At 46.7% G+C, this 27,096-nt stretch overlaps 4 protein-coding genes across 4 annotated transcripts; 1 reads left to right on the top strand and 3 right to left on the bottom strand.

The window, feature by feature from the left end:
- Positions 1 to 100: 100 nt before the first annotated feature.
- Positions 101 to 1,325, bottom strand: F5147DRAFT_77695 (uncharacterized protein). The gene is made up of 4 exons (XM_041441918.1): positions 1,216 to 1,325; positions 1,062 to 1,163; positions 921 to 983; positions 101 to 865 (listed from the first exon to the last, which is right to left on the bottom strand). The coding sequence occupies exons 2-4, from the start codon at positions 1,140 to 1,142 to the stop codon at positions 488 to 490; spliced, it is 522 nt and encodes a 173-aa protein (XP_041284907.1). The 5' UTR covers positions 1,143 to 1,163; positions 1,216 to 1,325; the 3' UTR covers positions 101 to 487.
- Positions 1,326 to 3,111: 1,786 nt separating this feature from the next.
- On the bottom strand, positions 3,112 to 6,696 carry F5147DRAFT_841583 (cytochrome P450; the record flags this gene model as incomplete). The annotated part of the gene is made up of 7 exons (XM_041444393.1): positions 3,112 to 3,205; positions 3,260 to 3,392; positions 3,446 to 3,501; positions 3,550 to 3,685; positions 3,737 to 3,898; positions 5,747 to 5,819; positions 6,295 to 6,696. The coding sequence occupies 7 exons, from the start codon at positions 6,694 to 6,696 to the stop codon at positions 3,112 to 3,114; spliced, it is 1,056 nt and encodes a 351-aa protein (XP_041284906.1).
- A 4,532-nt stretch (positions 6,697 to 11,228) lies between these two features.
- On the bottom strand, positions 11,229 to 13,735 carry F5147DRAFT_755776 (cytochrome P450; the record flags this gene model as incomplete). Its single annotated transcript, XM_041440339.1, has 14 exons — positions 13,295 to 13,735; positions 13,236 to 13,243; positions 13,108 to 13,211; positions 13,038 to 13,059; positions 12,823 to 12,998; positions 12,617 to 12,768; positions 12,453 to 12,568; positions 12,304 to 12,387; positions 11,928 to 12,129; positions 11,816 to 11,872; positions 11,741 to 11,765; positions 11,548 to 11,691; positions 11,358 to 11,495; positions 11,229 to 11,307 (listed from the first exon to the last, which is right to left on the bottom strand). The coding sequence occupies exons 1-14, from the start codon at positions 13,491 to 13,493 to the stop codon at positions 11,229 to 11,231; spliced, it is 1,506 nt and encodes a 501-aa protein (XP_041284905.1). The 5' UTR covers positions 13,494 to 13,735.
- Positions 13,736 to 14,711: 976 nt separating this feature from the next.
- On the top strand, positions 14,712 to 16,468 carry F5147DRAFT_781650 (uncharacterized protein; the record flags this gene model as incomplete). Its single annotated transcript, XM_041442682.1, has 3 exons — positions 14,712 to 15,143; positions 15,233 to 15,676; positions 15,737 to 16,468. 3 exons carry the CDS (start codon positions 14,712 to 14,714, stop codon positions 16,466 to 16,468), a joined length of 1,608 nt encoding a protein of 535 aa, XP_041284904.1.
- Positions 16,469 to 27,096: the final 10,628 nt, after the last annotated feature.

Genomic DNA, 27,096 nt, shown 5'->3' with positions numbered 1-27,096 from the left:
TGGACATCGGAAATAGGAGGGAGCAACGGATCCTTCTTTCTTATGACTCGTCGACGAGACTCGGATGATTGATAATCCACTCACACAGGAATAGTATTGGGGTGCGTTACGAAGCATAAGCGCGGATAAGCATAAACCGTAAGCGCTACTCCCAGGTGGGAGCGACCCTATCCAATAATGTGATCATCGGGAGAAGAATTTCGTAAAATCGTCCTAAGAAACTTCAGATTCAAGTTGGACCATATCATCTAGAAAATAGGAATTTTGGGCAGACTGCATGCAAACTCGGTGACTAGCACACGCTATAAAGTTACTGTAGCTTTGCCTCGAGTATGTGCTCCCTGAGTCACGTCCGAAATACGACCTAGTCATCCACCGTGCGTTCAGGGTCATCCGCATTAAATAAGGCGAGAGAACGAAGACACGAAATCGCAAGTTCCCGATTTTTTCTGAGATCGCGAGGGTCTCATTTTGTGATGATGTGTTGTTAAGAAGCCAGTTTTCTTGTGGTGGCGTTTAAACGGTATACACTTTCCATCCATCGAGCGACCTTCCCTTTCTCAGGAGCTTGCCATTTTTGTAACGAAAAGAGGACCCAGGTGAGGACCCATATGAATGATTCATTGTCGTGCTGATACAGGTGCTTGTCTTCGATGACTGTCTTTGTAATACCACTGAGAACGCCAGGCGCCGCGAAAGGTACTATCCTTGCACGCTCCTGCCTTAGGGAAATATCTCGAGTCGATGATAAGGCGAAGTTGCTGAAGACGCCAGTCACTTGACCACCCGAGGTCCGGTATACTACCAGATTGCTAAAGTTAGCGTTGCTGTCACGGACGCCGTTTTTCCAGAGGGTAAGGATGACCTATTGTCGTAGTTGTTATTATAGTAATGCACAATAAACAGCGCAAGGAACATACAGACAACAGTTTGCCACTATGCGCTGAGGAACTCGTTTCCGATATTGCACCACCAAGGCATCTCTAGCCTGAGTGAGTATCGGACATGATGAGGCGTTAATTAGTATTCCAGGACTCTGCGAAGTAGAGCGTTTCTCTTACCTTGCCTGCCCAGCTTTTTCTACATCTTCGATTTTGAATAGGAACGTCTCTCTTGAGTCTGTACAGTTTCCTTCGTAGCATATACACCGCGCTGTGTACATACTATTCCGCGGAAAACAATAGTTTAGATATTGTCTTTAACTGAGCCACGTACCGCGTCAATAACTCCCTGGGATATGATATTATCAGCATAAACCTCTGCAACAGCCTGGCATCTTCATTTTTTCTTGCTGCATGCGAGGTATCAGACAGGGCAGATAACTGATTCACGTAGAGGACTGTGAGCGTGTATGGGTATTCGAACTCCGCTTAATTATGTGCAGGTCATGTGATCGCGTTCTGGGAGATTCTCCTATTGCAAGTGGACGTTCACCTAATCTCTCTCTCGCTCATATTCCTACTCAGAACATCATCGAGTACTGAGTCACGTCAACCACTCAAGACAATGTAATCCCTGGCAGTGGCAGTTCCCTGTATAAACAGGTGCGTATCATCGCGTTATTCACTAGGTTGCACACTGAAACCTATCATTATGTCCCTGCTTCAGTGGGAGGATGCTCTCCATCGCAAGTGGGAGGCTGTAATAAATCACTAACATTTTTCCCAATCTTAATTAACTGGGAACCCGCATTACAGGAGTGTCAAACGTATCATGTCGGACAATGGGCAGAGGTGCTCCTTTTGGAAAGCGAACACCTTCAGGCCAGACTCCAAACCATGAATGAGAAAATCGAGCAGATGTTTGATTTCCATCATTTATTTTTGCATCTTTGATTGATGAGGATTCCCTGGCAGAAGGACGTACCATAACACCCTAGCACATCTTTTAGACAAATCTCCCAGTGATTTGTCAATTCAGGAATTGAGGTTTTTGAGGGAGGAGAGCCATAATATCGGCGACCCAACGTAGGTCTAATTATTTCTTGTCTATCGCCTTCTCATTGTGCTTTAGCGTTCAGCAACAGATCGCAGGTGCCTATCATGTTTCATACCCCCATGCTGACTAAAGCTCTGCAACCAGCATACGCCAAAGCAGTAGAAAAAAGTAAAAGCATACATGAGGTAGAATTGAATGAGGAGGCTTAAAACAGGTTGGTTGTGTAAGCCGCTAAGAGGACACCAAAGTTGACATTTATCTAGGATGAACAACGAGCCAAATATGAGAACAGAGACATTTACCCTTGCAGCAATCAGATATAGAGAAGTGCTTCAATTGACACAGGAAAGAAGCCTTGAGTGAGATACCCCTCCAACGGGGTGGTACAGGCTGGGATTGCCCACCATTTGTGTAGTATAGTCGGTACAGCCTTCGAGCATTGTCATAGCAATCATCATTAGGTCGAGACGCACCAACTTCTGTCTGCCAGAGGCAGGCACATTTCCAGGGGCTGACGAACCGTGATAAGAGACTCATCGGATTAATGATGGCGGGCGAGGGTGGGCACAGTTAGTAAAGCTTGATGCATGACACATGATGGCATCATGGTAGTTATTCTGAATTGCAGACACTTCAAATTTAATCACTGTTATCACGATCAACACATGCTGAATGACAAAAGGATCGTGAGTTGCATAATAAATCTAGAGCAAACTTGAATATGCTGACGAATAACATAAGCCAACAACACTAAAAAACAAGGTAATACATGGTTTCACCCCCCGCACAGCTCTTAACATTGCATTTTTATCAACTGCGATACTCTTTCCTTCGTGTGGCGAGGGGTGAATATGCACGGGAATACAGGGTGCCTGCATCGCCTGGCTCAGATAAACTGCAGGGATCCTCAAGGATGACTCATGTCGTTAAGCCTCCCGTCCATTTCACTCCTTCAGCATCTTCACATGTTCAAAGGGCATGTCCACAATCATGGGAACAAGGGTTCTCTGGACTATAGCATCCCTTACAAAGCTCGCTCCAGGGAACCAAGGAGGAAGTTTTTTCACTGCGAGTACATTAGAATAGAACTACAGCTGATTGAAGTTATACGCACATATGGGTAACTCTGTTAAAACAGCTGCGACCTCAGGCCTGAGTGCTTTTACAGCTATCTCAAAGTGAGCGTTCAACGAGCGCGAGAAAGGGATCATCAACGGGCGCTATAGCATAATCATACATGATTGAAATGATGATAGCCGTGCTGAAGCTATGTAGAAGGGATGGTTCAGCCAGGCAATACATGAAAGGAGAGATTACTCACATGTGGAAATGGGTTCCATACACCTCCGGAGAGGCTAGTAAGTTTAGTATCAAACTGTGAGCATTGCGCATTTGAATCGGATGGAAGGATGACACTGCTTCTAAATGGAATGCTTCATGAAAGATTCGCCTGTCTGTAAACACATGATAAGTGCGATAAGAGAGCTCAAAGGGATAATATACTAACGAAGTCTCCACTTGTCTGAGTAGGGTAGAAAGACAGAGTTGTAGTCATGACCAAAACTAGGACTCGTTTAACAATGGGTACATCAAACGACAGAAGGGCCTCACAAGCCAAGAAGGTGCACAAGCCCTGGGGGTCTCATGGAATAGTTCTGTGAACGACGGTCGAGCAAGTCATGCGCAACTCTTTCGGAGTTGATGATCACGATATCCTGACTGAAGAGTCGGGAGTAAACGATTTCCCCTGTGTCACAATTCAGCACATCCAGATCCCCATGTCGGAGGTTCTACGCACCATACTCAGTTCCCCATCTTGAATATGCTAACCATGGACAATCTGGGTTGATTCCGATCACATTTCCAACAAAAGGGAGAGGTGGAGGACCAGGGGGTAAAGGATGCTTCTTAGTGTGTCTCTTCTTTTGCAAAGATTGCACTATTACGAAAGATGCAAGCACTATGAGGGCGAGTGCAAGACTAGTGTTGGGGCCATCGTTCGAACCAAATAATTAACTGAAGCTCCCCCATATATGTGTCTGGATTTTGTGCGGCCAGCGACCCCATTAACAACTGTGGGGCTGTGTCATCCCCGAAAACTTTGGACAAGCGTCGCAGCTTGGCTTCAGTCTGTGGATATCGATTGTGTTGGACCTGTACATCTGTATGGCTAGACTGTACACCATTCCATATGGGGTATTGCACCGTGCATCTTGGTCACTGGTGTAACCTGCCCTGAACTGCCATGTGACCGACAGCCACAGCAAGCTTCAAAGCTTCAAGCTTCAAGCTCAAGCCTTTTAACATCCAAAACCATTTATCACAATAAGTTATTTGATATTGATATCGTCTTGCAGCTTTGATAGAAGCCGATCCATGTGTGACAAGAAGCCAGATTAGCTGGATAACTCAGTCGTACGAGAGACTTTGCGATGGCAGCCTGTCGAGGAGAATACGATGTTGCCCTCTTACAGTGAGTGCTATGTACCTTGCTTACTAACCTACACTACACCTATGTAGCCCCTACCCCTTGGTGCCTTACCACTTTTGTGGTGTACCTTGCTTACCTACGCTACATCCAGGTCTCTGCCTATTGGATTTCCTTCAACCCGCCATGTTTTTGTGGTCCAGAGCTCCTTTAATCTGGCCGGGCGGCTGGCACACCCCCAGACAGGACCCAGAGTAGACTCTACGTAGACTAGACCTAGAGTTTCCATTTCCTGGATGTCCTCACATTCGCACTGTGTTGCCCATTGAGCCACTTACCAGAAATGTGCTGTCTGGAGAATAGTCGAGCGAGAAAAGCTTGTTGGAGTGGACTCTGACTTGGATGGGCTGGCTGAGAGATTCGCCGTCCCTGTTCCAGGCTATGAGCTCCCCACCAAAATCACCGCTTGCTATGAATTGCCCGTCTCTCGATACTGCAACTACTCCGAGTCGTATGCCCCAGTGATGCCCAGGGCATCAGACACTCAGACTGCTGCGAAGTGCAGTTATCTCCTTGTAAGTATAATTCCTATGGTTGCTTGCTCATTGGATCGAAGCTGTAGAGTAAAGGAGATATGGCTGACACCACTACTACGCTCGAACGAATTTCCGTGGCCAGGAAATCTGGTCCAGTGTAATAGTGATGCCCGCTGCATTGAAGTGCATTCGATGTTCACTATCCAGTGTTACGCTGACCGTCGGTCGGCGTGTGCGAACTAGGATAGGTCTTCTCAGCGACGATTCGAGTGAGTCTACTGAAGCTGAGGGTGGTTCTCGGCTTGACGGAACGTCAAGGGTTCCTCCGGTGATCTCGGTAAGACGGCGCTCGTCGAGATACAGGGCTAGCGGATATGTGCTAAGTCGTATGGGAGCGACTTAGAAGTGCGGTCTTATACAAGGAAGCTGGTAAGGCTTAGTTGAACAAGTTCTGGGATGAACCTAGTAGATTAAAGTAAAGTCTAAGTACAATAATCTGTCTACTTATATGTGCTACATATAGGTATTCTAGCTCAGTCTGTAATCTATAGTATATCGAGGATCTATGATAACAAGACATGAGGTCAGATAAGATACATGAGGCTTAACCTCTGATCAAGCATGCAGCGCCAAGTGCGACTGCGCATAGGTACAGGAAGCGCCAAGAGCGCTCCGGATCTTCATGAAGCGACATGCGGTATGCATGCACTGATCTAGGGTGACCATGAGGCGTACAGCCTCCATGGATCAGGTACAAGGCCGTCTAGGCCAGGGGCGGGTCATAGCGCCAGGGGCGGCGTCACAGCGGTCCAGACCACTGTCTTTCTAGGCGCGGGCGGCGCACCGCCGCGCAGAGAGTCTAGTAGAGCGGGGGCAGGCGTAGGCAGAGCTGGGGCTCCTGTAGGTGTTACGGATGCCTGTAACATCCGGTGAGCATCTTACGATTGCAGACAGTAATATCTAATTGATAACCCAAGCCTGATCTATGCACCAGGGAATGCGCCGGGTTACTACACTAGATTACGGCCTGCCACCACATACGAATAATGGTGTATGCTCCATTGCAAACGAACTATGTACTTAGGAGCTTTCAGGATGTGGTTTCGCAATAGCCATGAATCCAAACAACCAGATGTGTTACTCAACACGGTCCAAGTGCACATGTTGACTCTAATGCAGACACACGATATCGTCCTCTCCAACCACCTCGAGAGCACATGGTGCCTCTGCATGTCAAATTTTGAAATCTTGTATTTGCAGGAGTCATTTGCAGGGTATGTATGATATATGAGGCTATGATAATGTGATCGCCGACGTGTTGTAAAAAACATTCAGCTACAATATGTCTAGGGTCCTGATGTTCATAATGTCAATTGAAGCCGGGTCCTTCACCTGCGCAATGATATTATGGTCTGACGCGACCCTCTTGTATTCTCCAACGCGTTGCTGCATTACCAAAAGTGCGCTGAAAGCCTGCCCAAGGTGAACCATCAAACACAATGATCGTGAGTGAACATCCGAGTCAACTGACAACTCCTCTTCTCCAGGTGAGTTGCTGGACAACTTGTCAGTGTTGTCCAATTCAGACTCGGACTCGGACCAATCCCTTATGCTCTCCCCTTCGTCTACAAAGGTGAGCTGCTCTGAAAAATCAGGCAGCCCGAGGAGACGATGGTCCCATGGGCGGACAAGAAAGAACGTCTGCTGAGTGGGCCTTGTGCACGAGAATTGAATTAGGGTCTCGTCCGTGGTGATCAGCAAGTCTCGAAGCCCATCTGCTTTCACTCCATACATGGAATGAGCAGCGAGACCCCGCTGAAGGTACAACAATTCAGATGGTGAGTCTGAACAATGTTGGGTCTTGCAGAACCTAGCTGCTATTCGACCCTAAAGGGTTTCTGGACCAGGCTCAAGGCTCAGAGAAGAGGAAATATGATAGAAACTTGCTGAATACTCAGACTCATAGTAGAACTGGTGAAAAGGTAACTTGATTATGTAAGCTACAAAGTGCCAACATAAGGTAAGGTAAAGACAGTCTCTCCAAGCCTAGCCAGAAATGAATCCCTACACCACCTTCATTTGACTTCCGTGACACGGAATGCGATGCAAGGTAGACGGAGTCTGCAGTTTGTGAAGAGCGGAGCATTCATGTTCTCGAGCAGGTTATACAGCTTCGAAGCTGAATCCACGGGCACAATGTTTCGCAACGAAGAGACTGCTGTATGAATCTCATCATCAGACAATGATGGTAGGGAGTATGATGGGGCCGCATATGAGATGATGTCGGCTGGAAGGCAACTATTGAACTCGGACGATTGTCCGACCCAGTCCAGGCAAGTGATGTCGCCCGATCTAGCCACGATCTCCTGCAGGAGCTGTCCGAGCACATTTTACTTCTTCTTGCCATAGATTACAGGCAGGTGGATGCCGAAGATACCAAACAACGAGTACGCGATGTCTTCCTGCATGGTGGTAACACGTGTCGATGCCCATCGCAGCTTCTCTTGAGCGTCTCTCATCCCTGGATGGAAGCAGGTCAGGGCCTGTGCATCTATTCCCGTCGCACCTGCCAACTCCTTCATGATTTCTGGGGACTCTTTGTGGTTGGGAGAGCGATCGTCCAGATATAATGACCAGTCCTTCTCATAAAATATAACGACTTTTGGAGCGACGAATTCTTAAAAGGTCCATCCTCATTTGTTCCAGACACTACTCGCCAGTGCACCGGACTGGGATGAAGGAGGGACATCAGATAGGTAGACTATGGTGAGCACTGAGTGGCGGTACCAGACAAACATGGAATTGACTGATTCTTGAAGCTCGACGTTGTTGCTCTTATCAATGCAGCATGTATCCATCCACGCCCAGCGATACCCTGCATCACGAGCCACTTTGCAAAACGACTGCAGTTTCGCAGTGCCACCAAGTCCTTTCAACTCGCGCACATCTGTATTTTGGATGTGGTGCAGCAGCACCTCCGTCTCTTCCCACCTGTGGGATAGCAAAACGCAATGGAAGTGCATCGCCACCACCTCCTTGATGTGTTCCATTTGGAGATCTGAACACTTCATTATGGATGACAAAAGCTCCTTGTACTCTGAACTTGTTTTGAAGGAGTTTACCTGTGCTGCTCGGTCGCACAGAATCCCCGTAGAGGTGTTGAGCAGACGAAGGGGGGCGTTGCTGAGTTCAATCGAAACCACTTTTCGAATAGTGTCTTCTGCTTCCGATGGACGGACGTACTGCTCACGCAGATCTGCAGCACAAGATAGGCATTTCGAGACAAGGTAGTAATGTTCCATGGCTTACCTCGTATCTGCACTTCTGAAGTGTCGTCCAACTTGGAAAACATGATTGTGAAGGCCTCGATGGCTTCATCATAACGTTGCGCGCCATGCAGCACTGAGTGTGACAACTGGTACCCAACATGGGATGAGGGATTGAGTTCGGTGACCTATGCATCGCCGAAGTCAACATGGGCTACTAGAACGTGGATGCCATCGCACCTTTCGCGTGTCGAGGAGCGCATCCTCCCACAGCATTTTACTTAACTTTGCCTCGCTGCGACGTGCAAAGAAGATATCAGATGCAGAATCCAGGTCGATTGCCATCGAGTATAGGTCAATAGCCTTGTTGTAATCACTTGCAGCGAAGGCAGTATCTCCGTTGGCAGCGCAGAGTGCACTGCATTCCTGTTTGAAATCTGAGAAGAATACGGTTAAGGATTGTCGCCTGCGCGACATTACGGGCTCTAGACTCGCCGTTGGACCAATCAAGGCAGTCGACTTTGGTGATTTCGTCACTCGAAGTCATCATGTGTTGGTATGATTGCATGGCATCTTGAAGTTTACCCATCCGAAGGAGTGCATCACAGCATTTATGATGTGCCTTTCGCCACAACGACTTGAGGTCCCAGCCAAAGAGCTGGACAAGGGATTCAGTCATGAGAAGCGTTATACATGCATCATCTTGATGTACCACCATCAAATCTTCGTATACTTCATGAATGTCCAACTCCAATGATAAATCGCTGGAGTCGATAGCGGCAGTGAAATGGTCGGCAGCTTCTTCGTAACGTGCACTATCCAAGGCTTCGATCCCGAGTTGAACGTGTAGATATGCCTAATGTGCGAGTTGTAAAGATGAGTGTTGACATTGATGACCAAGCATGGATGACACTTACTTGCACGATGCCACATGCGAGAGTGTCTGCATTCGGACAACCGGCAGCGAGCTCTTTGAGGAGTAGGTTTGCCTCATCATGTTGATCTGCATTGAAGAGCGCGATTGCTTGAAATACATGATGAAGGGAAGAGTATGCGAGACAAATGTAACATACCATACCTTGATCAACAGCAAAAAATAAGTGATTTCTGAATCCTGGTCCGTGTACATGGATGCAACATCAAATGCTGCCCTCGCATCCGGGACACGGCCTTTTCCACAGAGGGCAATACCCTTGGAGATATAGCCTGCCAATGAGGGCCGAATCCTGATGGACTATGTCACCGTCGAGTTAGCCCTGTATAAGGTGGCGATGATTCTCACCGTGATTGCATCCAGAAGGGCGCGGTCCCAGTCGCATTTTCGCACCATGACGAATGACCGATGGGCATAGGAAGTATGGTTGTTCAGACTGGTGTTGATATCTTGAGCGAGTAGTCCTTCGGTAGTAGATAAGTCTCCATTTAGACATGCAATATGGGAGGTCGTGGTGGCTAGGATCTGCACGAAACATGCTCGATTTGTGGTATATGAGTCAGAGACGGAAACATGCCTTTGAATGTATACCCTGCGGTACTGTCCACTCTGAGACCATCTTATCGTAACCTCCACTGAAGATGTGATTGCCGTTCATGGAGAAAGTGACGCATTGCGTGATGTATGAGTGCCGGAAGACGGCAATGGTTTGTCGATCTGAGAGCTGCCAAAGACGAACATGGTTGTCACTAGATGCGGATGCGACGAGTGTGCCAGCAGGATGAATGGCAATGGCATTGATTTGGTAAGTGTGGCCTGTCCAAGGATCACCAACCTGCTCCCATGTTTTTGTATCCCATTCGCGTATAGTAGGATCTTTACTATCGCCGCCTGTGAGAAGGCGTGTGCCATCGGGCATCCACGCGAGTGACAAGTTGGATGATTTATGAGCCTTGAAGGATGTGACGCGTTTCCTCGTGCCTGAATTGTAAATTTGAATATAATGTTTTGTTGCGATGGCAAGAAGTTCTCCAGACGGTGAATACAGTACGCAATTGACACAATCACCACACCAGATCGGATCTCCTTGCAGCTGCCAGGTTTTGGTATTCCACAGTGTCGTCATTTCATTGAACAATGAACCAGTGGCCAGCACTGTTCCATCGGGAGAAAAATCCAGCGAATAGATAATATTGCAGTGTGCTTTGATTTTGGTGAGTAATTCACCAGTTTCTCCGTGCCAGACGATGACCTCTCCATCGTAATCACCGCTTGCTATCAATTGCCCATCTCGTGATACCGCCAATCTCGACACCCGATTGCAATGCCCCTCCATCTTCTCCAACACAACACCTGTCTTCAAGTCCCACAGACGAAGTGTCTTGTCATATGAGCCTGTAACCATCCGACATTTATCAGGGAAAACTGCGACTGCAGCTATGCAATCTTCATGGCCTTTGAACCATCACAGGGGAGTGGTGATTGTAATGAGCTCCAACATTTTACTGGATGTTGATGGTATGAAATACGGCTGAGGCTAAACTTTGGAGGGATTGTGTCTTTCTCTAAGCTGCAGAGGTGTATAGTGCGTTTTATGGCTTGCCTCATTTCAATAGACGCCCAGAACAAGATTCTAAGGCTGTTCTTGCCCACACCTCCATCACCATAATGCATCCACCCTACTGTCATACCCGCTGTCCTCGACAGTATGCACATCTGCAGTGCATACATGCATCTGACTCTTGTCTTCGCAGCTTCCAGAATGTATCCCATCACATCAAGTCAAGCAGTCCGTGCTTTCCAGCGCTCGAATCTGACTGTCTATCCTGCATGAATACCATTGTTTTTCGTATCTAGCAGCTACTCCAGCTTATCACCACACTGCTCCTTCAAACACATGTATAGCTTATTGCAATATCGCTTCTCCATCCAACAGACTCCGAAGATCCTTGTGTGCACAAGATGCAACGGACTCGCCTTACATTTTACCTCTATTGGCAAGCCTCTTCCCATGTTGCATAATAAATATAGAGCAAACTTGAATATGCTGACGGATAACGAAAACCAACGACACTAAAAACAAAGGTAATACATGATTTCACCCCAGAACCATATCCACACAGATCTTAGCATTGCATTTTTATCAACTGCGATACTCTTTCCTTCGTGTGGCGAGGAGTGAATATGCACGGGAATACAGGGTGCCTGCATCGCCTGGCTCAGATAAACTGCAGGGATCCTCAAGAATGACTCACGTCGATATGCCTCCGGTCCATTCCACTCCTTCAGCATCAGGCCCGACATTCCATCCTGGCGCACGTTCCAACCGGAAAACAGTTAGAATATTCACAACTGCGGCGAATAAAGAGGCATCGGCGACATGTCGTCCAACACTGCTGAAAGGTCAGGCAAACCTGTCTATCCGCAAAACTCTGAATTTCGTACCAAATACGCCTTCCAAATCCAAAAGCAAAGGAAACATCATCAGGACCGTGTGTTGACGGCTCTTCGACAGCGACTTTTGACATGTGACGCTCGGGTATGAACCTCGTTGGGTTAGGATATTTATCTGGATTGCGCGTCATAAACCTGCATAAAGGTTATATCTGATCTTTATTCACTTGGTATGATGAATCACCATGTGTTAGCTATTACGGTAGCCCCTTGAGAAACAGTTTTAGAAGGTGATAAGGTTTTTAGCCCATAGACTGACCTTTTGGAATATAGTAACCTTCATAGATGTCGTCATTTACTGTGGCATGTCCAATGCCTAAATTCAGTCAGTGACCATGCTAACTGGAGTTCCATGAGTCAAGAGTACTGACCCAGAGGGACGACAGGGAACCACCTCAGCATCTCCAGTATGATGGCATTGACGTAGGGCATAGAAGCGCGATCATCCCAGTCGGGCGATCTTTCCAGAGTTTCCCCAATGACGGAATCAATCTCTGCTTGCGCGCGTGTTTGCACCTCGGGATATAGAACCATCGCGAGCAGGAAGACATATAAAGTGGACGTCGTCTGGACCTTTAGTCAGTATATAGCTAGAATATAAATCGCGTCAAAGTATACAGTTTCTGAGGCGGCTGGGAATACGGAGAAAATGAGTAGAGATACATCAAAAACATAATGATCACTGCAGATTTGTCACGAACCAGTATAACCAGATGCACTGGATTCCTTGATCCCTTGCTCAAGCACAGCGGCCTCCCCTTCATCTTGTGTTTTGACTGGTATACGTTTCAATGCATCCGACACCATGGATGGTGCAGCCGTCCCCGCAGCCTGAGGATCAATCATCATGAGCCTAATCTAAATGATACTGCGATCAAAAGGCACTGGAAACTTGCCATGTTGTTCTTCACATGTTCAAAGGGTATGTCCATAATCATGGGAGCGAGGGTTCTCAGGACTATAGCATCCCTCACAAAGCTCGCTCCAGGGAACCAAGGAGGAACTTTTTTCACTGTGAGTGTATTAGAATACAACTACAGCTGATCGAAGTTATACGCACATATGGGTAACTCTGTTAAAATAGCTGTGACCTCGGGCCTGAGTGCTTTTATACCTATCTCAAGTGAGCGTTCAATGAGCGTGACAAAGGGATCATCAATGGGCACTATGGCATAATCATACATGATTGAAATGATGATAGCCGTGCTGAAGCTATGTAGAAGGGATGGTTCAGCCAGGCAATACATGAAAGGAGAGATTACTCACATGTGGAAATGGGTTCCATACACCTCCGGAGAGGCTAGTAAGTTTAGTATCAAACTGTGAGCATTGCGCATTTGAATCGGACGGAAGGATGACACTGCTTCTAAATGGAATGCTTCATGAAAGATTCGCCTGTCTGTAAAGACATGATAAGTGCGAGAGCTCGAAGGGACAATATACTAATGAAGTTTCCACTTGTCTGAGTAGGGTAGAGAAACAGAGTCGTAGTCATGACCAAAACTAGGACTCGTTTAATAATGGGTACATCAAATGATAGAAGGGCCTCACAAGCCAAGATGGTGCACAAGCCCTGGGGGTCTTGTGGAATAGTTGTGTGAACGACGGTCGAGCAAGTCATGCGCAACTCTTTCGGAGTTGATGATCACAATATCCTAACTGAAGAATCGGGAGTAAACGATTTCCCCTGTGTCGCAATTCAGCACATCCAGATCCATGTGTCAGAGGTTCTACGCACCATACTCAGTTCCCCACCTTGAGTATGCTAACCATGGACGATCTGGGTCGATTCCGATCACATTTCCAACAAAAGGGAGAGGTGGAGGACCAGGGGGTAAAGGATGCTTCTTAGTGTGTCTCTTCTTTTGCAAGGATTGCACTACCACGAAAGATACAAGCGCTATGAGGGCAAGTGCAAGTACTAGTGTTGGGGCCATCGCTTGAACCGAATGAGTAACTGAAGCTCCCCCGTATATGTGTCTGGATTTTGTGCGGCCGGTGACCGCATCAATGCTATCATTGCTATGGGGCTATTAGTATGTCGTCCCCGAAAACTTTGGACAAGTGTCGATTCTTGATGGCCCCGAAATCCTTGAACAGTGTTGTGGAAGTACAGCTTGGCTTCAGTCTGTGGATATCGAGTGTGTTGGACCTGTATATTTGCACGACTAGACTGTACACCATAATGCCATTCCATACGGCCGTCAACGGTCACGAGTCTAGTCAACGGTACCTTTACGGCATATATATGTGTGCCGGTGTAACCTGCCCTGAACTGCCATGCTCAGCAGGTGACCGACAGCCACAGCAATGACTTAGTTTGCATTAGCTTCGGATCCAAAACCGTTTGTCACAACACATGAGCTATTTGATATTGATAACGCCTTGCAGCTTTGATAGAAGTCAATCCATGTGCGACAAGCAGTATGCATAAGTGTCCAAAGACTTGTATGGCACTGTATATAGACTTGTGTGCAGGCCATGTGGTCGTGTATGTAATTCACCTTGTTCTCGAGGAGGATGGATCAGTCACATCTACATGAAAGCCCATCTATCAGTCCTGCGAGAGAGCTGCCGGTACAATTAATGAAGTTGAGTATATGGGATTCATGAACTACTGTGACACCAATATGATGAGTCCTTTTCATACCTGACGATCTCCATCTCATCGATTCGTCCACCAAACATATTTCACACATTTGAACAGGCTCTGCATTCGAACCGTACGAACGTGATCTGGACATCCTCGAACACATTTGACTACATCCAATTCAATATTTGAGCAGAGGGAGGAGAACACGATGTTGCCCTCTTACGCTGAGCGCTTTGTGAATTTGGCCCCGCCGCTGTATCAAGGTTGTACAATGGCACATGATTTCCAATGCCATCGGATAAGTACAATGATCTCACTCCAGCCAATTTTGCTCTATGTAACCAGCCGCCTAACCACCAAATGTGAACTTCATTGCCTCCAAAGCCAACAAGGGTATTCTACAAATAAGGTGGTACTTATTGGTTTCACAAAGGTATGAAGTGTTGTGATCATGAACTACAAGTGCGGCACCAAACTAGTCCATGACACGGCCCTGTATACGTCAGGAGGAAGATCGCGTAAGGTGGTGAACATAAGTACCAAGAGGACGGCACGAGCTGTGATGTACAACATAACAAACAATCGGGATGCATTACTTCTCTCTGACCTTGAGGAGGCCATCGAGCTGTATCAGGTTGCATTACTCCTCTATCCCCCCGGTCATTCAGATCAACCCTTACCTCTAAACAATCTTGCAATCAGCCTTCGAGACAGATTCCGGCAGCATGGAATCATGTCTGACCTTGATAAATCCATGAAGCTGCATCGGGATGCATTACTCCTCTGTCCCCACGGTCATCCAGATCGATCCTCGTCTCTGAACAATCTTGCTGCCAGCCTTCAAGATGAATTCCTGCAGCGTGGGACCATGTCTGACCTTGATGAAGCCATTGAGCTGCATTGGGATGCATTACTCCTCCATCCCCCCAGTCATGCAGATCAATCATCATCTCTGAAAAATCCCACAAGCAGCTTTGAGACAGATTCCTGCAGCGTGGGATCATGTCTGACCTTGATGAAGCCATCGAGCTGCATCTGGATGCATTACTCCTCCGTCCCCCCGGTCATTCACATAGATCCTAGGCCTCATCTCTGAACAATCTTGCACTCAGCCTTCGAGATAGATTCCACCAGTGCGGTGTCCAGTCTGACCTTCATGAAGCATTTAGCTTATATTCTCAACTCTCCCACCTGTCACATGTAGCATCTCGCACAGATCTTGATGTTGCTGAATCATGGGTGGCCTTCGCTGACACCCTCAATCACGCATCTGCATTGCTTGCCTATAAGACTGCACTGAAATTCCTGGATCAGCAGGTTGCTCTCTTGTCACCTTCTTTCCATCATTTCAACGTCATCAGAAAGGCTGTCTCTTCCCTTGCCACAGATGCCTTTTCATGCAGTGTTCATCATCATGCTCTGACGACTGCGGTGGAACTGGTGGAGCAAGGTCGTGCAGTGTTCTGGACCCAGTTGGCACACTTCAGCACACCACTGGATGAACTTTCTGTTTCAGGTGATACCGGTGTGGCCTTGGCAGAAGAGTTCAGATGGTTGAGTTTTCGCCTTTGTAACGTGTTCGATTAGTCTACTGAAGACCAGTCTCCGCAAATTCAGCAACTCACCATGCAATGGGATGACGTGGCTTCACGGATCTGTATGCTTCCCGACTTTCCTTGGTTTCTCTTGCCTCCCCTTTTCTCCGACCTCCAGAAGGCAGCTGAAGATGGTCCTGTCATCATTGTCAATGCTAGTCAGCACTGCTGCGATGCCTTGATTGTCCTCAGCAACCAAAATCCTGTCCACGTTCCGATTGATATCACGCAGACCGAAGTTGCTGATTTGTCTTCTGAGTTTCGGTCCCTTTCAAAAGAATTTGGTTCTCTTGATACTCGACTCAAGCTTGTCAGCATCCTTCGCAAACTTTGGGATGGCGTCATTGGCCCCATAGTACAAGCCCTTAGGGTATCAAATATTCGCCCTGGTTCGCATATCTGGTGGTGTCCCACTGCTGAGTTCACGCTGCTTCCTCTACATGCAGCAGGAGCTTATGAGAAGAAGAGAGATCATTTGTCTCATATGATTATCTACATCTCCTCATACACCCCCACTTTGGCGACACTTCATCAGGAAACCGGCGGGAAAAAGGTTTTTGTAGATACAAATAGCAACATCAGATCACATGTCTACTGGATTATATCCAAAGGCAAAGCAATATATAATCATAACACGATGGCATCAAAGGACAAGAAGTTGCAAGAACAAGCCAAACTTGATGAAGGATTATGTGTCCCAACAACTATGATATACAATAGATAAAATATTGAAAAGGTTCTGCATCTCTCCAAACCTGTGGTCATCCATCGCCTGAGCTGAACTTCATGATTGCTACTTGAAATGCCAGTCAGCTGGCAATCAAGAGTTACAAACTACATGCAATACTGGCCTGAATTCATAAGTGTGGTGTGTCCTAGGTAATCTTTTGTAAATCACCAACAGTTCTCAATATCTGTGGTACACCTGCTGCCTAAACCAGACTATGGTCATCAACAACCAGACAACAATCATATATTGCAAAATTGATGGAGTACTGACGCCAGTCAGCCATTCCTCGTGATTTTGATATGTGTAAGACAATGCCTTGGCAAACACAAGCAATCCTGGACTACAGCAGTCAGCATCTGACTCGGACTCCGCTGTGATAAGGTCCATTGGGGATGTTTTCATTGATTTAATTAGTAAAGCGATGTGCAGGAGAAGATACTTGATATTGTACATCTAAACACGAGATCATGGCAGTCAGTACGTTAAGGTAAGGAAACTAGTACATAGTATCACAAAGGTTATGTACACATGAGCATAAAGATACGTGTCTGATAGCTTGTAAGATGGCCATGTGAAAATGACTGATGTGAATTCATTCAACCACGCGTAGCCAGGCACCTCAGTCTCCTCTAAGGGCGGCTGCCAAGTGATGACGAAGCTGCAATGGTATCAGCATTTTGAAGAGGACGTAAGTAATTTGTGCCCACTGTCGCTGTCAGAGTGATCGGATGCAGGCACATTTCCAATCACCAGTTCATAAACTTCTACCTCAGCTTTGGCACAACACATCTTCACATGCAAGTGATATAACTCTAACTCAGGGTTGTGCTAATGAGAATGGTAACCTTCCATATCAAGGTAGGTTGCCACGAGTCCTGTCTGAGAGTGAAATTCCAAATGACATGCCTTATCAAAGGCCTCTTGAATGCCAGGTGGGACCCATGTGCTCGACAGGTGGAACGAGGAGTCGATGGACTTCAGTGATAATGTCAGACTAGCCAAGTAGAAAAATTGACAGTACTGACGTGCACGATGACTGGCATTTGTTGCTCTAGATGTGTAATACAATTTTGGTAGCCATATTTGTCTGAAAAAAGTTGTCTAACTGGCGTGAAGTCGGGGTCTTGCTCTCTTAACCAAGTTTCGCACTTGTGTTGCACAGCTGCCGAATAGGCGCCTATGGATGTTGAACAGGCCTCTGTAGATACTGAACGGGCTACAGTAGGTTCAGCAATACATATTGAGGTTGTTAAGCCAGGGCTGTCATTATGTACGAGTGAGCGGGTTGTAATAGCACGCATTGCTGAGTAGTGAGGTGTCAGACCATTGGTTTGCATAGTTTGGAGAATCTCACGCATTATCCATCGTTGCTGTACATGATCGATAGCCTGGCTGCACAAAGACATCTCCAGCTGACATTGGTCCCTCTTCTGTTCCATGAAAGCTCGCTCTACGGTTACGTGCCCTTTGTTATCCTTAACCGTTTGCAACGATTCTTCTGTCTGTGCTTCCAATATACGCCCTCCGATTATCTGCCAGATATCGCTGTGATAGACTCGACCTTTGAGCAAGAAGTACAGAATATACAATTCAGTCTGAAGCTACGTAAAAACATTTAGGTGAACTGATACTTTAGAAATTGTAGACTTGCCGTCTTCGTTGGTATGAGTCTGATATAGAAATCCAGCCATTTGGGACCTGCCAATATGTCCGAAAGCTCACACATGCCATTATGAATGGCTGAGGAGTTGAATGGTGGAAGATAGGATGGAGCTGGTATCATGACCGCTGTGGTAAGGAAATATGTACACGCGCGACACATGCTATCATGGAGCTCATTTGTTAACCAATATTTTGAATCAGAATCTGATTTGGGCGGCGATTGAATGGTATGACAGCTGGCCATCAAACCAACGTTACTGGCTATCAAACAATTCGAATTCTGGCTGGCCATCAGTGCTAGTGATGGATCAACTTTTAGGAGAATCATGAGCAGTGAAATAGCTAGAGACTCGAGATGAAACAAACCTTCCACTATGAATGCGCCTGTGTGAGACTCTTAGACATCAATTTGTATCTGGGTACTGCCCTGGCTGGGCAGTGAGGTTAGACTTTCGCATAAAAGATTCAGATGTAAAGAGGGCATATGTGGTGATGAGCTCGGCATACTGTTATATTTTACAAAAATCTTTGCATAGGGTGCGGTGGCAGGCAGGGGCGATGGGGGTGGGATGAGAGCAGCCATGTTTGTTTACCTGAAAAAGAATATTATATTGGTCAGATGCTGGCGACTTCAAACTTCTCAAAAGTCAACAGTGCTTAGCATACACCCAGATCATCTCACTGCAGTCCAATCTTTGAGTCACTTTCCCAACAATGTCATGATGATGGACACTGACAGATCGAATACTGACCTAGCTTTCATATCCACATCGTTGATATAACATTTGAATGTCGTTGGGGACTGTCACATTGGCGTGGAGACTGGTGATAAAGGACAAGAAGTTGATACATATGGTCCTGGACACCCGAACTCAGTGTGATGATCAGCCTTAGAATTATGTAAGTAAGCGTGCCCGGCTTCACCTTACCAGTTACTAAACACCCTCACCAACTTGAAGTTTTCCATTGGTTTTGTGTCGACGTATTCATTAAGCATATTCAACTCATAGTATCGATGCGAGTCGGGTTGATGTTGGGAGCGCAAATTTGCACCATTACATAAGTGTAAAGTTTGATCAGTAAGACTCTAGTAGTATGACAGCCTATTGCAGACGTAGCTTCAGCAATGGCGGATTATTCCTAGGTTGTTGCTTTTGGACCCCTCTTGAACAGGTCTGGATATGGTGCTTCATAATCGACCTCGCTCCTACTCGCGAGCAAAGCTTGCAGCTGTCTAAATAAAACCTGGAACTCTTTCGCTGTAATTCCATCACCAATGGACGACTCAAGCTTTTTGAACAATTCCGTTTGTTCCTGGTATGTCCACTCGAATCAAATAGAGCATGGTTTTCCATGTTCTCCTGCTGATTTATCAATAAAATTATTGCACCACAGGAATGTAGTTGATACCTCGACGACAGGTACCGGAATGTGGCTAAAGATGATAGCTGGTAGTATGCGTCTATTCTCACTGGTAGGTCATGGTTGGTTTGGGATATCCTCGAGAATGAAGGAAGCTGACCTTGATATCCACACTCATCAGATGCGCATCTTACCCTCCAATAAGTCTCTCAAGTAGTCTTATCTTTCCAAGGATACACTGCCGCCTCGGTGTAGGCCTCTTTTCCACACCCGTCGGCACATAAGCAGCATGGGTATCAAAAATTGCGTTCTTCGCGGTACTTCTCAAAGTGTGATGGAATAATCTTCTTTCCCTCGTTATCGTCAGGCCTCCATATTTGAGTCAACGCTCAGAAGTTATACAAGGTTTGAATAATCTTACCAGTACCATTCTATCATTGATTTTGACGCACTATCGTAATGTAGGAGGGCAAAGTGGCAAGTCATGGCTTCTACCATGAGTTTGGCGAGCCTCATGGTGGTTTCGTGACAGTCAGGTGGGGCAGTGATCATGGAAGAAGGTGAGGATGGGGTTTCCATTGTGCAGATGGATACAACAAGGCCTCATTGCTCTTTATAGATCCTGTAACATTTAACCATGTCATGGCTGGTCTGACTTTTTTTTCTCCCATCAAGTGTGCCAGCCCCTCCTGCACTGCCAGGATCTTGGCCTGTGAGAATATGCAACTCAGGTAATCGTGCTGGCCATCTTAACGTTCAGGTTTGTCACGTTATATTATACTGTTGAATTTTTTGCTGTTGTGCTCAATTGTGTATCCGTTCGCTCTTCATGGATATAGCTTCGTCGCAAAGGCTTTTCAAATGCACTTGCACACGTGAGTTTACTCAGGAGAGTGCATTCACAAAGCATCAACGTTCCTGTCTGAAAGGCAAGAAACGATTGATAAGTGCTTTGTCTAAAGCAAAAGATCTCCTAGGCTCTGTAAAACAGGCCTGACTGGATACCAATGGGAACAGACAGTATGTGTGTATCAGCATGCCCTCTTCGATTACACATCCATGCTGTCCACAAGCCCCATCGTCGTCTTCCAACCATGTCAATGAGACATACAGTGTGGGGTCTTCAAGTCTTCACCCGTCTTTGCCTTTGGCCGCAGTGCACCCCCCAGGGGAGGTGCCTTGTGCAGGTTCTTCAATCCAGGACAACATACCCATCGCAGCATCCAATGCCAACATTGGCACAACATCCATGGAGGACGATGGTTTATCACTGGTGCAACACAGAAGTCAACGTGTTGATGTTCGCATGCCATCACGTTATAGGCAGTATGACAATGTACTCCTGCAGCCTCCCCCCAGTGTTCCAAGTCATATCGTTCAACAAACAGAATCTATCCCCGTCGCAAATTCTACTAGCGTACTAACCACGGCTTGTACGTCGTTGCAACCCGCTCCTTTCTGCACGGCAAGGAATGTATTCGGACTAGTGCGCCAGTTTTTCTCTTTAACTCCCCCATCTCATGACCCAGAAGAGGCCGCAACACTTCACGATATCAGTTCTATTCCTATTCCTACTCCAGCAGGTCAGGATGGCCCTGCTGAGCCTCACAACTCGTTTCACCCATACCCCAATCAAACGTCCTTCGAGCTTGGGCATTGGTACTGGAATGGCACGGCACAGAAGTCGCACCAGAGCTTCAAAGGCTTGCTCGATATCATCGGATGCTCGGATTTTGATCCCAATGATGTGCGACATATGCATTGGGACCAGATCAACTCCAAATTAGGTGCGAGTGTCGATGAAGAGGATGATGAATGGTTGGATGAAGATGCAGGTTGGCGCAAAACGGAAGTGACCATCGAAGTCCCTTTCTCTCGAACCACAGCTCAGCCAGGTGTTCGACCTTACATTGCAGCAGACCTTTACCATCGGTCTCTCATATCAGTTATTCGCGAAAAGCTCGCAAATGCTGAGGATGTCTAACATTTCCATTACAAACCTTATCAGCTGCGATGGAAGCCCCCCCATCTACCGCAAGAAGTCAACATCCAAGGCGAACTGTACACTTCACCAGCTTTCATGGAAGCTCACAGCACACTTCAGGAATCTCCTGGAGAGCCAGGATGTGATTTACCTCATGTGGTTACCGCGCTTATGATCTGGTCCGATGCCACACAGCTGACAACATTTGGCAATGCAAAGTTATGGCCGGTATATATGTACTTTGGGAATGAATCCAAGTACTGCCGTTGTAAACCATCCTACCATCTCGGGAATCATGTAGCCCACTTTCAAAAGGTATGATAATTTTTTAATTAACTTACTCTTCTGCATTGACATGCATGATGCAGCTCCCGGATGCATTCAAAGACTTTGTGGGTACTCACACTGAAGGCAAGGGTGTTGGCCACAAGTGCACGACACATTGTCACCGCGAATTGTTCCAAGCTCAGTGGAGGATTTTGCTGGATCGCAAGTTTTTAGAGGCTTAAGAGCATGGAATTGTCATTCTCTGCTGCGACAGCATCAAACGTAGGTTTTACCCGCACATATTTACCTATTCTGCAGATTATCCCAAAAAGTGAGTTATGAATGTTCGTTGATGAAAATACAACCTCACCTCACCTCTACCAGGGTCCTCATTGCCACTATCCAGCAGCTCAGAGGATGTCCCTGCTCGCGATGTCTCATACCAAGAACAAGGCTTCATCATCTGGGTATGGCTCGTGATAGGCAACAACGCGCGACTCTTGCGCGTTCTGATACCTCAAGGAGTCCGTTGGTTGCCACCGCACGCAGTCTCATCTATGAGAAGCATTATGGTGTCGATAGCACAGCAGTTGAGACCATCCTCAAACCTGATTCGTGGGTGCCAACCTCCGTGAGGATGCCCACCAGTCTCTTTCTCACCTTTACTAACCCTTGATTAGAATGCATTTCTAGATACTCTCGCTCCTTTCGGATTCAACATCTTTGTTGCACTTGTTGTTGATCTTTTGCACGAGGTTGAACTCGGAGTATGGTGCATGCTTCTAGTCCATCTACTAAGAATTCTTACTGCCTTGGATAAGGACCTGATCAATAAACTCGACGAGAGGTCTGCCAGATATTCATTTACAACGGCTTTGCAGGCTAAACTTACCTTTGACAGGTATAGGAAGGTCCCTTTGTTTGGACCGGCCACAATTAGACGGTTCTCTTCGAATGTTTCTGAGATGTCGAACATGGCTGCGCGAAATTTCGAAGATCTTCTACAAGTATGTACTCGAAAGATTCTCATACATAGCTGCGAACTAATTTTGTCAGTGTTCTATCCCTGTCTTCGACAGTCTTTTACCCGTCCCTCACAACAAAGTTCTTATGAATCTCCTTTTCACCATGTCACACTGGCACGGGCTTGCGAAGCTCCGTATGCATTCTGACATCACTCTAAAGATTCTCGACCAACAAACGACTCATCTTGGTGAACAGTTTTGTCACTTCAAGGAAAAGGTATGTGCTTCATACCAGACCCAGGAGCTCGATCACAAAGTTGGTGCACAATCTTGCCGCCAGGCCAAGGATGCTGCTAAACGCAATGGAAATGACCTTGCACGAGCTAACAAAGATAATGGAAAAGGCAAAGGCAAAGCGATAGAGCAGCTTCAGTATTTACCCACACCCAAGCAACCAAAGCGAAAGAAGTCCTTTAATATTCAGACTTACAAATTTCATGTACTTGGAGATTATGTGTTTTCCATCCGTCATTTTGGTACAACCAATTCATACAGTACTGAACCAGTGAGTTGTATTCTGCTGCCTATCTATATGTTAACTCACCTTTCTCAGGGGGAGTTAGAGCATCGTACCCTGAAAGGCAGGTACCATCACACCGATCGAAGTACCTTTGTTCGTCAACTAACTCAAATTGAACGCCGCGAGACGTGCTTGCGCCGCATCAAACGACGACAACAGCCAGCCTCTCATGCAGGGGTACCTGAAATGGCCAATGATCCCCAACTCCAACATCATATAGGCCAAAGCGAGAAAATGTATGATGATTTTGGTCAGTACCTTCACAACCACAAAGGAGATCATGCTATGAGGGTAAGCAGTTTCTGTAACATGTTGATCTTTATCTTGAAGCATCGCTTAGGATTTCCTGCCTGGATTGAAAACCCATATTCTCGATCGCCTCAAGCCAGAAACTACCCAATCACCTCTAGAGAGATCAGCTCTTACCGACCAGCACAATTCCATTCTCTTCAAGTGGAATCAGATATATCACCACAACCTCGCGCGATTCAGCTATACCACCTATGACGTTCGAAGGGCTCAAGACGTCGTAAACCCAAGGACTCAGCATTGCAACATTATGCTACTCACAAATCGCAGTGATGATGGGCACTACCTCTATGCCAAAGTCATTGGGATACACCATGTCAACATCGTGCGCGTCGCCAATGTGTACGAAAGTCACCGATTCGAATTTCTTCTTGTTCGATGGTATGAATCAGTGCAAATTCATGCGTGGGACTCACATACTTTGGGCCGAGTTCGCTTCCGGCCGCTGGCACACCAGAATGCGTTCGGTTTTGTTGACCCCGGGATGGTTCCTAGGGCGTGTCATATCATCCCGGCTTTTCTCAAGACCAGCGCAATCCAGGTGAATCCGGGATTTCTCCTCTTGTGGGTGACAAGCACGATTGGCATGAATACTATGTTAATAGGTGAGTGACCTGAAATAACTTGATGCGGATGAGCATTAATAATAGGACTACACTAGCTTCGTTGATTGCGATACACTCATGCGCTTTCATTATGGCCTTGGGGTAGGTGTTACAAGTAACATCGGTCATGTGGCCCCCCTATCATTTTCCCTTCATCCTCGCCCTCACCATCTACCGGCTCGTCCTCCTTTACCGACTTTCCGTTGACTGGATCCTCGGGACTGTTCCCATCCCTCGCATCGTCCGCCTCTATGCACGTGCACGCACGTTCCTCCAATGATTTGACCACCAATGTGGTCCCGCACCTATGACTCGGTCTGACTCGTGCCACCAATGTGGCTTTCCCTTTCTGTTCCTTCTGACTGCAGATTCCCGCACGTTGTATTCTTACCGTTGGTCCGTTCCAACATTTCTCGGTCTCATTCCACATTTGACCATCCATCACTAATCCGGCTCTGTTGCCAACGCACCTATACCATTCTCGTTTCCCCTTTACCCTTACCTACTGTGCGGTAACCTTGCCCTTAACCCTCTCCACTTAGTATAAGTAGTCGGTCACCCTGTATTAGATTCTCTAACTTGAATCTACTCAATCTTCCCTGGAACATACTTCCCTCTGAACACCCCTTTGGCTTCAGTCTCTAGTATCTTTTCTTAGTTGCTCATCGCGACTAAGTCTACCTTGATCGACCTCATCATTTGGACAAGACTGTCCTTACCTTGAGCGACTTCATAGACATCTGTCTTAGAAGTCACGTGACACGCGCGTACTGTGATCACTGCCGACTCGTTGTCACCAGTCTCACTTGCTATACCGGATTCTTCCGGTTACGTCACGAACGTTAGCGGACGACGCCCCTCTTAGGGCTCCGCATAACAGATCTATTTGAGTGCGTAACAGTAGGTCACATTTATTCTCATGAAGCAGGAGTCGTGGAGACAACAGTATGGACAGAACATGAACCTTCAGAAAGTGGAGGCCTCATGGAGCGCACACACTGCCAAATTCCCGGTGACGATGAACAGGACGAAGACGAAGACGACGATGAAGATCACATGGGTGCGGAGGAGCATGGCTTTTTCGATCAGGCAGTCAATGCCAGCACTGAATCACTCATGCAGGCACTAGATGAGATGTTTCTGGCCAGTCACACATTCGATTATGAAAATTAATGAATATAATCAATTGTTCGCTACTGCATCGCCCTTATTCGCCCCTGCTTTTTTGTCACATGTGCCGATTCCTGGCTGGGCTGCTCATGTTCACTTCTGCCTGGCACTGCTGTGCCACCTGGCAAGCCCCCTGGCTTCTTCCCAGCATATTTCCAATACATGGTTTGCCATGACTGGCCATTGCTGGATTTGGCCTACCCATGACTAAACCCCTGGCATGCATGTCGATGGCTGATATGTTATGGCATCATTGCCTAGCGGTCGAATGTAATGTGGGCAGACAAGCGCATGTTTGAACAATTTTTAAGGTCTTTTTAGTGTCGTCTGATTCTTCATCACTCCAAATTTACCAGGATGATGCAACTGTCAACTGCGCTACCAACTGTCCATGTTAACAACACTCAAAACTATGTTTTTGTTCAAGCAAGGAGCGGAGTTATGCGACTTGTTCCGCTTTGGGTGAGTGCATCAGTGTCTGACTTTATTCGCATCACTCATGATTTCTTACTGCAGATTGATGAGGTTCACTATCAGCCATCAGTCGTCACTCAAATTGACCCATGTTTTCAGCCCTTTCAAGACTTTTCAGGTCAATTCTCTTTCCTTGGCTATGTCACTCATGCTTATCATCTTTCGCCACTCTATGTGAGTCTGTCTGTAATTCCCCAAGTCAAATTTTTCATATAATTGTACTTGTTCACAGTGGCCTGAAGAATGTCGTGGTCTTGCTGACGAGCTCCTATGACAAGTGGGATTGTTGGGCATCATAGATGACATTAGTAGATATGCAATCATTGACGAGAGGGCCGGCCTGTCTGCGGAGATAGTGGGTGATTCATTGTTGACGCATATCTAGAATGATAGAATTAGTACCTGTAATATGTATTAACAATGTTAGTCTCTCGTGCCTCGCTAAGATTCACTGAGGAAAGCATCAAGATATGTCCAATACACAAGTAGAGGGTACATACACGAGAAACCACACATGCTAGGAGACTGGTGGCAATAAGCCATTGCATGACTGCGACAGTTGGTTTCGAAGCAGACTGGGGTGCAGTGCTCCGTCAAAAGTCAACAAAAGCATTCCCATGCTATATTGCGACGTCGGGTCCAATCCTTGAGGTTATGAGAGATGATGCGCTCCCCAGTAGCCCGGTTGACTGGGCTAATACAAGTCAGCAACAAAGGGGCAAAACATGGTGTGTGTGGCGCTACACATACTATGCTATCACAACTGTCTCACCCAGCTCGTGGGAGAAAATGGTGAGTTCTGTGCTGGCACGTTGGAGCGCACGAACGACATGAAAAATTTCGGGATATGTGGGCATGGTGTTGGTTGTAGTAAAGCGGTAGAACACTATGGGGGAAGATGAAAGGATACTACTAGTGAGTGAGTGAATTATTGCACATACTAGCTTTTATATACCTGGTTCACCGGCAGCATCACTCGAAAAAAAACTTAGATATTTCCCACTCCTGGATCATTCTCAATTCGACATGGATAACCGATCCTTCTGAGACACCGCTAATGTTAGTTTGCATCTTGGCAAGGACTTAGGCTGTGATTTGGTGAAATAGAAACTCTTAGCGAGGATAAGGCATGTGGATTGAGGGACAATCGGTGTGCTTGAGCATTCAGAAGCAGAGGGTAAATGACAGTTGCACATGGTCAACACTGTGAAATCTGTGACAATCAAAATGTAGGCTACTTAGAA

The sequence above is a fragment of the Suillus discolor genome (genome assembly GCF_016758755.1).
Source record: "Suillus discolor strain FC423 chromosome Unknown F5147scaffold_146, whole genome shotgun sequence".
In the NCBI taxonomy this organism is placed as follows: domain Eukaryota; kingdom Fungi; phylum Basidiomycota; class Agaricomycetes; order Boletales; family Suillaceae; genus Suillus; species Suillus discolor.
The sequence above is the reverse complement of the archived record's forward strand: the minus strand, read 5'-3'. Positions and strand labels throughout refer to the sequence as shown.